The 12,207-nt window shown below is 37.1% G+C and overlaps 1 protein-coding gene across 1 annotated transcript in view; it reads left to right on the forward strand.

The window, feature by feature from the left end:
* Nucleotides 1-9,989, forward strand: part of LOC117317278 (fibrinogen-like protein A) — a 30,719-nt gene extending 20,730 nt beyond the window's left edge. The window contains exons 2-5 of the mRNA XM_033872023.1: nt 116-231; nt 2,178-2,274; nt 2,599-2,766; nt 9,704-9,989. Coding sequence (XP_033727914.1) covers nt 116-231; nt 2,178-2,274; nt 2,599-2,766; nt 9,704-9,951 — 629 coding nt within the window. The 3' untranslated portion in view covers nt 9,952-9,989. The remainder of the gene's footprint in view (nt 1-115; nt 232-2,177; nt 2,275-2,598; nt 2,767-9,703) is intronic.
* The last annotated feature ends 2,218 nt before the right edge of the window (nt 9,990-12,207 follow it).

Consider the following 12,207-nt stretch of genomic DNA (forward strand, 5'->3'; position numbering starts at 1 on the left):
GGGTTGAGGTTTAAGACTCTAGTTGTCACTTCTGAAAGGCGTGTTTGATTGTATATGTGTATGAACCAATCCTCTCTTTATTCTGTTGCCCTAATTATTTCTGTTTTTGATTCAGCTCTGAACCACTGTGGTGACGTGCCAATAGCTCATTGTTCGGGAGTATACACACTGAGTCTCACTACCAGTGTCCAAGTTTTCTGTGATAAAGACACTGCTGGAGGACCATGGACGGTAAGTTTTTTGAAAAACCCGAATGAAAGCACTAGGAACTCCTCGAATGAGATCCGTCTCATGACTTTGTTTGATATGTAGAGCGTTGCAAAACAAACTTGAGGAGTGCTGAATTGAACGAAAGACACTACTATATTTGGCGCTGTATTCGGAATAATGTAACTATATTAGCGGTTATTTATTTTGCCGCTATTTAATTATGCTAATTGCAATGTAAGTGTATTTTTTTCAACGGCAAGTACTGAGTAAATGCTAGTTCATCATGGCCTAAACCGTTATATTTCGGTTATGTAATCACATTTAGTTTACCAATTAAATGAATATAAATAAGTTCACAGTATTCAAATTCCATATCTTAAATGAGTGTTAGTTACATAAATGTTTATAACGCATATGAAACACACTCTATTTACGCCTTTGTGTGAAGTAGACTAGAGATGCGTTACCTAGCTAAATCTTATTCGGTAGATCGTCAGACTAGGAAATCTAATGTCCCGAAGCAGATTTTCTTAAATTTAAGTTAGCTAAGTAATTAGCTTAATTAATGATCGTAACGGCATAACAAGTAGGTGGATTGTATTTTTATTTTTTCAGCATCCTTAGTTTTATTTACCATATGTGTGCATATACAAGTACGACTATACGTGCACCGTGTGTACAGTTTGTTATTTGTGGACATATGTACACAGCTTTCTTTTGATTGACTGCCGATGGCTGGTCACTAATTGGTCAGAATAGAATAGAGCCCGCGTCACCTTCATCATTCTGCAGCCATCTTGGATGTACTAAGAAGCGGAAACTTCTTTTTTAAATCCCACCAACTAGCTACCCATCATAGCTTAATTTATCTGTTTGATTATGGTTATCAGTGTTATCGTTCTAGAACACAATTACAGTATGTTAAATTCAATATTATCTGTACTTTTTTATGTTTTTTTTTAGACATGAGTATGACTCTAGTTTGTATGTCATAAAAGTTAATTGTCACCATTTTGATGGTCATTTCATTCAAATCTGTTGTCCGAGTTTTCTTGTTTTGAGTGTAGATCATAAAAGCCATGATATATTCATTAGTTTGAAATGTGGAAAATTTGAACTGTATTATGATATTTCATATCCCACTTCTGAGTTGTACATTTTAAATCCAACAGGAAAATCTGTCATATGTGACTTTCCATAGAAGGCAATGAATACGTCCACAAATGACAGGTGGTCTCTTAATCCATGTTTAGGTAACTAGTATAGTAAATAATATTGGGAGGGGGGTGGGGGGGGGGGGGGGGGGGGGGGGGGGGGGGTGTTGTACGGTCATATATAAGAGAGGAAGTTGCTCGACTCAATTGGTCGCTAACACCAGTTTGGCAGTAGAATTTTTCGGTTATTGTATCAGTCTTTTCAATGAATATCAAAGTCACATTATGAAATTGAATTATAGATCTACATGTATCACACCTCCCTATGTATGTTTTGACATCGGTCCAACACATTACTTATTTTCTTTGTCCATTCAAACACAGAATGTATAAGACGAGTCCTAGAAAGACAAAAAAGACTGAATGATGCATGATAATTCAATATATTTACCATTGTATGGCACTGCCACTATATAACCCTACCAATTCAGTTGCGAGTTCACCAGCTTATGAACTGCCAACTGAAATTTGAATTTGAAAATTTCAAAAAAAAAAAAATCGCACGACAAATAAAAAAATCGCAGATGGTAAATATAAGCATTGAACGGCTTTCAGTTGGCATTCATAGTCAATATGAATGCCAACTAAAAGCCGTTCAATGCTTAAATGACTCCACCGTGCCTGACTCTCAAATTGCATTGAAATTTGTTAATATGTTTAGTTTTAACGTTATTTGTACTATTCCTTGGGAAATGTAATAATCTTGTTGTTTTTGTTTTCGTTCGAATGATGATTTTACATTTTTACATCTAGGTTATCGCCAATAGATACGATGGGTCCGTGGACTTTTACCAAACGTGGAATCAATACAAAAATGGGTTTGGAAGTTTGACTGGAGAGTTCTGGCTAGGTATGTCCATATTACTATAACAACATTGAAGTTCACTGTTCTCGCATACCAAATGTTTCGATAAGTAATCCTTAATTATAAGATTGAGAGTTGACATTTGTGACAAAGCTTGTCCCTTGTTAATAAACGTAATGCTTCATGTTTTTGTCCCTTAAAATAACGGGAACACTATTGCTGAAGACATCAATTTCTGTTCTTTTCGTTTTGATAAACCTGTCAACAAATATATATTAAACTTTCTCACAACGGATATCAGTTATTTCATAAATAGTACTGGTTATCAAAGTAAGTTATAATCACATATTGGTGTTCTATTTCCACCAGGTTTCGAGAACTTGAGAGCGGTGTTAGCCCAGAATATGAAGCTTCGAATCGAGATGGAAGGGTGGGATGGATCCTTAAAATATGTCGAATACAGTACATTTTCCGTGTCTGATGAGGCATCAAAGTATGTGCTATCTATAGGCGGTTACAGCACGCCAGACGGATTATGTAAGTTTATAAAGTAGAATTGATCACCTCCTCCTGTTACCGCTGACTAGTAATACCAAAGATCATAACACTAGATCATAATATCAATTTCTCTATATGCCCTAACCAAAAACAAAACAACAAAAAAATGGTTTAGAAAAATAAATGAATAATTAAAAAAAAATCTGGTTCTTATTGTTTAAGAATTCTTCAATCAGAACCTAGAGTAAATAGGAATATAGAATCGACATGCATCATGTATATCGCAAGGGCTTATAGAATCGTACACATTTTTAAATTGACCTTTTTCTGGGACTGGATAGGACCATAGGGCATTATGTCCACATATGAAGTGGCTGGCTGCAAGTCTTGGGCTGGTAGGTCAAGTCTTCTATTGGTACCGGAGATTGAGATTCCTTCGAGAAAAAGACATGAAAATTGAAACAATTTTTTTTATTAAAATCTTGATATCTTGATGAATTTTAAATCTAGACAGTTGTCTTTTGGTTATAACCTAGTATAGATATTGTACTACTGAAAACTATAAACAAATTAGATAAAGCCTGAAGATCAGGCGGGGATAACTCAATGCCATTTCTTGCCTTAATCTAAAAAAAAAAACAACTGGGACTAGAGTTATAATTTATATAAATGGGTCAAAACACAGACACATGACACTGAACAGGGCTTCGGACAAGACAACTACTAGAAACACCACCAAAAATCGAACCGGGTTATGGTTAATAGAACAACCAGACACATCACCGAACACCGAACCGGGCTAGTGACAAGAGAACAACCAGAAATACCACCAAAAATCGAACCGAGGTACTGACTACAGAACAACCAGACTACAAAACAGGTTTTATACAGCTACCATTGAATTACAAACTATATCTCCGTATCCTCCTGGTCTATGGCCCCCTTTACACTCTACACAAGTCCATATTTTCATTATAAACAATCCCCGAATCTAATTTTCTCTACAAATTCTGGCAAAATACCTCCATGATGAAAATCCCAGCCGAAATGTGCAGGTGGGTCCCATCATCTGGTGTCCAGGGACGCTGAAAGGCATAATACGTCATATACTGTAGCTCCCTATAGGAACAACTGAACCAAATGATTTCCCATATACGATAATGTTAACGTTTACCACTGTCCTGCTTAAATGGAGTTTTCAACACTTGTCCACTAGCCATAATTTTGAAGAATGTCATCTTGGAAACCTGTAAATAGAATTTTTAAAAATTCTACCAATTTGAACATTTTTTTTTTATATGGGGCCACCATCTTGTAATATTTCAATTTCTACTCAAGTTGGACTCGATGAAACTACCAAACTTAATCTGTTTCATTTGCTCATGAATTTGAGCAGATTAACACTGATCAGTGCGTATGAATACATGGTTAAAATCCTTCCGCGGAACTATTTCACTTTTTCTACATTGTTGTTATAAACATGGATTAATTATTAAAATTATCAAATTTATAATGTATTCTTGTATTTTATGAAAGACCAGATATGCTAGATACTTTTTTTGACAAAATAATGCTGTTTTTAATCCTAAAATTGCGGACTATTTTACTCGTCCGACAAGACATGCACAATCCGGAACTCCTCGGGCTTTTCCGCATTTAGACTTGCACAGACTACAAGATATTAATATTTAGACCGACTTTTTTATTCGAAAAAAAAAAAACAATTGAAATATAAGGATTGAATCTAGATTTGGTCGATTTCATGGAGTCATGAATTGAGTTGCTCTTGAGACAAATTCAACATGAACTGCTTCGCAGTTCATTAAATTTGTCTCAAGAGCAACTCAATTCATGACCCCATGAAATCGACCAAATCAAGATTCAATCCTTAATTGAATTCAGCACCAAAAATTCATCCAAATTTACAACAAAATACACAATTAATTAACTCCCCCTGACAAAAACAGGCTAGGTAAAAATAACTTTTTATATATATATTTTACATCTACATGTATTGCCCAGCCCACACATACAACTTTGGAAACTTCTCTCACCTAAATATCCAATCAGTAGGCCCCGATGCATTCACCTTTCTATTAAATCTTCTGCCCAAACGGGGAAACTCCACAATTATATTTGATTTGGTTCTGTGATTCCTATAACACAATAAGCTCTGGCGCACATGATCGTTATTGTAACGACTGCGTGTGTGTGAGGACAAGACTCAACAAAGATCATACACTTGAGGCAATGTTTACATGCCGCCATGCCAGTCGGAAGAGGCCAGAACGAGGCTTGCTTTAGTCTATATCACATAGTCCGTTTCAATAAACTAGTACACAACATCTCCCCTCAAGTTTCTAAGTATTATACTTTATAAAAGGAATTATTGAAACTAGTACAACTATTAACTCGAATTGTTACTGACTAGATATTTTCCCAATATCTGACACAAACGATTAAATTAACAACTAACAAACAACGTTTGACTAAAAGTCTTAATTGAAATTTAACACATTAATTAATTACATGTTCATTTTTGTGGAACCTTTGAAACCCTACCACTGCGCGTTCTAACTACATTTGGCTCGACTGTCTTTGACACGTTAGGGCTAGACAATCTTGCACTAACAGGGTTCCCCGGGGTGCCACCTACCATTTGACTAGAACTATTTTTAGCATAGGATTTAAGCACAGTTTGTTCATTTGGAAAATTCTGCGTTCGTTCTGGCTTATCGGGTTCCAGGTTTTAAGGTTCCAGCATTACGTGACGACGATTCCTTCTAATTGTGCCGGAGGGGCCGTTTACGAGGTATAACCTGTCAGACACATCTGAGGAGTGTAGCGCGATATGTCAACAGGGCGAGATAGGGATCCTTAGAACCACCAAATAGACGTTTTACCGTTTGAGCCGCCCTCTCGGCTTCTCCAATGCCATGAGGGTGGTGAGGGCTGCTTGTCCTGTGGATGAATCCATACTTGGTTGCAAACTTTTGAAACACAGCGCTCGCGTACTGTGGTCCGTTATCTGATACTAGCGTCTCCGGTATACCATGCGAATATGGATTGTAAGTGCAATACAATGTCCAGTGATGTTGTCGAACTCAATTTCGACGTACATGTATACCCCTATCTCTTGATAGAAAGTTTCCTCTTCTGGGGTTCTGGTTGTCGTAAAGGGGCTCTCGATAGAGCATCAACGATGACGCATGCGACACCGTTGAACTCTGGGTGGTAGTTCAGACAAAGGTTTCGATCCGAGCAAAGAAACCAACGGCTTGTGATCAGTTTCAATCTGGAAATGCATATCAACCAGTAGGTCTGAAATGTTTTTACAAGCCTAAGTCGCTGTCAGCGCCTATTTTTCAACTTTCGCGTATCGTTGTTCTGTGGCATTCATTGTCCTTGATGCGTAAGCGACTGGTTTCAAGTCCTGGTCACCGTTATCTCGCGGTTTCTGAAGTAGAACGCTTCCCAATCCATAAGACGACGCGTCTGCAGATACCTTAGTAGAGTCGATGATGTGCCCTTCGAATGTTACACGTGGTTTTGAGAACTCACATTTCTCCTCATTCAATGTGACACCAGCTGTCTCAAGATTTTTTTGCAACACGCTTTCAAGGCTCTGATCATGTTCCTCTTGATTTATACCAAATATGAGTACATCGTCCATTCGGCACACTACTCCTAGCTCACTATCAAGTAACTGTGACATGCGTCTCTGGAAGTGCTCAGGGGCTGAGGAGATACCAAATGGTAAGCGGTTAAAGCATTACCGTCCAACGGGTGTGATAAATGTTGTCAACAATCTGGAGGTTTGTTCTAGAGGAATCCGCCAGAATCCAGATTTGGTGTCTATTTTCGAAAACACCTTAGCACCGGTCAGACTGTTGAAGGTTTTTCCACACTTGGAAGTTGATGGTGTTCTCTACGTATCGATTTTTTCAGCTGAGTGAGGACAACACATATACAAACTCTCCCATCTTTCTTAGGTACAACCACTAGGCCTTAACACCAATCTGTAGGTTCTACAACTGGAAAAATTATATTCTCTGAAGTTTGTCCTTCACCTTGTCGAGTTATGGAACGGCTACGTATACCCGTCGTAAAAGCATGGGGCTTTGCGTCCTCTCTTATTTTAATCTTGTATTAACTTTGAAACTTCCCAAGTCCACTAAATAGCTTTGGAAACTGTTTTTTTCTTTCTCTTTCATCTTGACTGAATGTTGATGTATGTCTGCAACTGTTTGAACCAGGTTATGTTTCTCTATAGCAGGTCTACCTAGTAATGCTCTGTTAAATGTCTTGATGACATACACTTCTGTGGTAGCTTGTACTCCCTTCTCTGTAATGAGAGTGTTCACGAATTTACCCCAAACTCTTAATCGGATTTGTCCTGGGCCCTGTAGTAGTTTCGAAGTTTTCTCGAACTCCAACCCTTTGAACTTGTTGAATGTCAATTCCGGTATTGCAGTGACATCTGTTCCAGTGTCTTTTTTAAACTCTACTGGCAGACTATCCATGCATAGACTAACGGTCCATGGTTTACTGCTATCATCGATGGATTCTAGAAACTGATATCTTTGCTCTTCCCAATTTCACTGAGAGTTGTTCTACGCTTCTTCTCAAAATGTCCTTTTTCGGAATATATCGTGCACGTGGCATTAAAAGCTGGACATTTGTCTTTTCTGTATTCGAAACTACATCTCTGACACTCCTGGTTAGCTTGACTTTGAAACTTACTAGTGTGTGACTTATTGGATTGTCTCTTACTACCATGATGTTCATATTTTTTTTTAAGAATTTTTTGGCAGTGCATCAACACTAGAACTTGGAGTGGTGGTAGTAACTACATTGCATATAGTCTCTGACGACAGTTTGCTGCTTTTTACAGCTTCACTTTGTCGCACCTGGGCCGTATAATGCCTTGATGAAACTATCTGCTGCCCCACCTTCATTTTATTTTCCGTTGACAAATTTGGCGCGCTCAAATAGTGTATTTCTCCTCGTGATAAAATACCCTTTAAATTAGCTGCAACAACGCTGTACTTTTTAATATCGACAACGCTCAATCCAAATGATTTCATGATATTTTCCACCTCTCCTCCCATGGAGTAAATAGGTGTATTAACTTTAATAACTTCATTTTTGGCCATTTGCTCAGACGCAATTCTAAAACGCTCAAAACGTTTAAACCAAAAAGTCCACTCTTCCGGCTTCGAAAATGTAAAGTTTTCAGGGGGTTGTACATTATACGAAGCCATGATTTGTAATATGCAACACGTATCCAAATGGCGAAAGTTCGTTCAGCTTGGCTCATTCCTGCAAACACGTGGTTCAAATGTACGCACTCTGCAATCGTTAATAACCAAATTTTTACACGACATTCGTCGCAATACCGCCTCTGTGCTGTTGTAGGTCCGTATCTGACACAATGTTATGTGTGTGTGAAGACAAGACACAATAAAGATCAACAGTAATACTGTGTATTCATTTGAGGCCTTTTACATCAATGTTTACATGCTGTCATGCAAGTCGGAAGAGGCCAGAACGAGGCTTACTATAGTCTATATCACATTGATCACGGTGATTTTAGTGCGTTTCAATAAACTTGTACACAACAAACTGCTGTAACAAAACTGACCATTGCCGACAATGGCTAGTCTACCTGACTTAAATATGTAACGATTACCTGGTCAATATTTAACGTTATGATCGCCGAATACAACCCATGCATATATAAGACTACTGCATCACAATGTACATACCAACACATTTGATCGCTTCAACTTGGCCGTGACACATGTACACCGTGGCTGCGGCTACCGTTATTTACCGAGACACACTTTGACCGAGTCACCGGTTTACGAAAACACGGCAAACACTTGTCTTGGTACCTGTCACAGTCAACGTAACACAGTACGTCGCCCTGTACTCTGATACCCTGTAACGATAGGTGATAACAGAGGAACCCTTACTTATGCAGCTAGGACCTAACTTATTTAGCTTGGTCACTGTAATTTATTTACTTTTTATTAAGTGTTCAGTCGTCCGAGCGATAACATGAGAGAGAGCATGCTGGTCTATTTATTTATTTATTTATTAAACGGGTTTTACGTCCGCTATTACGGCTTTGTGGCCGCTCAGCTGACGAGCACCTGCTGGTCGGATTGAGTCTCTATCAACCAATCAGAATCGCACTTAAAAACACACCCTTTACATTCAATCGCTTTATTATGTTAAAGCTATGTTCTGTCATTAGAATGGACATTGTACTATGAATCTATGTTTACATTATGTACATATATATGAATGAGTAAGAAAATGTTTTATACATTTCCACTACTATTTCGGGTTTTTTTTCGGAATATAATTCAGTTTTTTTCGAAATTCATTTTTCTTTTTTTTCCCCCTTTTTTTCCCCCAGAATTGTTATCCCTTTTATAAATGATGTGAAGAAAAGAAAAGCCAATTTGCCCATTCTTTTGGCTACTGACTGACAGCACATATAACTTCCATCTCAACACAATTAAAATTATCATAATACAGTAAAATGATTGTTATGGGTTTGTATCAATAAAGTTACAACACCTTGGCTTGATTAATTTTGCATATGATACAAACATTTACAGTAAGTAAATAGTCTTAATTTTGGCGGAAAACAATTAGAATCATTGTCGTCTTTAGATGCGCAAAATCCACATTTGATTGCGTTTAAGCGAAATCTAAAAGAATTGTTTGGTAAAATTACAAAAAAAAAATCCTAGTCTTGGTTATTCTACATAAAGTATTTCATTTTTTTTAAAATCGAAATGACTGATAATAACATTATTTCAGAAGTACACTGTGAATGATTTACTCAGTCAAACACGTGATACTTTGTAACCGAAATATATTTAATGGAATGCAGAAAATACAATTGAATCAAAAGTGTTTGCGTGTATTGTTTGAAGAGCTATTGTCTGTTTTCTTACAGTTAACGCCCTTTCATACCATAATGGCAGGCCTTTCTCCACCCATGACAATGATAATGACGCCTATAGTGGTAGCTGCGCCAGTGGTGCATATGGAGCATGGTGGTATGGTGAGTGTATTGATTCCAACCTGTTCGGGAGGTACACGTCAGAAACTGGCTACGACTCAATGCTTTGGAAGTATTTCGTCTCCGCTTCAACGAGTTACACACCTGTCAGGACAATGAGAATGATGCTTATCAAAGCATAGGACTGTATGTGTTACCTTTGGATGTATTTAAGTGTCTTGTAAGCCATGTTTGGCTGAATATCACATATAATTAGATAGTGTAATTTGTTAGTTAATTTTAAATACATGATAATGTATGGTAATAGGATAAATCTTCTTTTTTTTTCTATTAGTTGATTTGTTAATTGTATCAAGCTTAGAGTTACAATTTATATAATTAGCACACCTCGCTGGTAGGGCTCTCTACAACCCTTGGGAAACTAAATTTCACTCAGAGCAAGAAACTTATTTATTTTATTCAATACTATTTTAAAAGACATAGTATGTTTTTATGCAATAATTGTTTTTTAATCATTATGTATATGGGAGTACGATTTCGGGGTTTTAATTATCTAATATATATATATATACATGTATATATACAATTCGTATCCATGTATGTAAATACATTGAGATCCAGGTATTCGTGTCATCTAATAGACAACTTCGACAATGATCATGTCAGGGTATCGGGCCGATCATCACTGCGCCGTTGAAACGTTCTCTATTTGAGAACGCCGATGTGGCGCAGCGGTATAAGCTGCAGGTATTTCTGACTAGGCGATTGGGTGCCGTACATCGTGAGTTCGAGGCCCGGTCAGGGCACGAGTCAAAAAGTTGTCTTCCTTTGTCATTTGTGTTACTATGTTATATTATATATATACATGTATATGACTGTAACAGTTCTTTTTGAGAATATCAACATTTAATATCTTATCATGGTTGAGATAATTTATCCCCGATATTATGTTTTATACTTTTGGGTTTGTTTTTGTTTAACGTCCTATTAACAGCCAGGGTCATTTAAGGACGTGCCAGGTTTGGAGGTGGAGGAAAGCCAGAGTACCCGGAGAAAAACCACCGGCCTACGGTCAGTACCTGGCAACTGCCCCACGTAGGTTTCGAGCTCGCAACCCAGAGGTGGAAGGCTAGCGTTAAAGTGTCGGGACACCTTAACCACTCGGCTCCTGCGGCCCCTATGTTTTATACTTTGTACACTATATACTTCTACAATGTAATTATGATATATAAGTCTTAAATAAAAAAAAAATTGATTGATTGATGGATTGATTGTTGGTATATAGGTATTTTGTTGCTAAAGATAATGAGAGGGAGTTGAGGAGAGACAACGAACGAACAGACAGGTAAAAGGGGACACATAGCAAAAGACAGACAGACAGATACAAAGAGAGATAGACGGACAGAAAAAGAGGCAAAGAGAGACAGGCGGAAAACGACAGACAAATATAGAGATTAACAGACAGGTAACGGTTCACACTAATTGTTTCAACGTATTAGCTCCAGGCGCATGGAACACTATAATTTGGGGCATTACATATGTTAATTTATTGGTGACGTCACATTATAAAGGAGCATACTTATTGCAAAATTGCTTTCGATGCATTAAATATTTACGATACGCTAACAAATGACGAAGTATTTATTGACAACTGTAGTTAGTGTAAACTGGCATGCCACTCTTTATTTCATATGGCATTTATATAATAAAATGTACCTTGTGATGGGTGTACTATACATGCCAATAAACCAGTCTTGTTAAAATGATGTTTCGAAATCTATTTTAGATTGGTTACTAATGTTTTATTGTTTATACGGCATTGTTTATAGCACTTTAGGAAATAGATTCAATAAATAATAAAAACATTTATAAAGGTTAAAGTTTTTCATGATTGCTTTTATATCTTGTACATTATACAAATAAGAGATGATTTTGTCAAAAAATGCAATACATTCACTATATAAATCTATTTTGTTTTTGTTTTTATAAAGTAAAACAAACAAAAAATACTTCAAAAACGTGCACTACACTCATCCTATTCTTTCTGTACTGACCATAGGCGAACTAGACCCTGTCCTTATAGTTTGGATATAAGTAGGTAAAAATTGTGTCATGCACTGAGACCCTTAACGAAGGGATCGTTATTTGTTCTCATAAAGCTGATTTTGATTTAGGGCTTTCCTGAGAAGTTGGAACAAAAAATCTTGTTGGCTCAACTTTCTAAGAAGCAAACAGAGCTATAGAAAGGTCCATACTACATTCTTCAGATTTCAACCAAAATTTTCAAGATCTCTCCATATATAACAATATAACAATATAACATACAGTTATTCTATGGGTGTGAGTGGAATAGCACTTTTATTATCCTTCGAGACATGAACTATTTCCCAAGACGAAGCGATGGAAATAGTTAATGTCAAGGAGGACAATAAAAGTGC

Source organism: Pecten maximus, chromosome 19 (genome assembly GCF_902652985.1).
Source record: "Pecten maximus chromosome 19, xPecMax1.1, whole genome shotgun sequence".
Classification (NCBI taxonomy): Eukaryota; Metazoa; Mollusca; class Bivalvia; order Pectinida; family Pectinidae; genus Pecten; species Pecten maximus.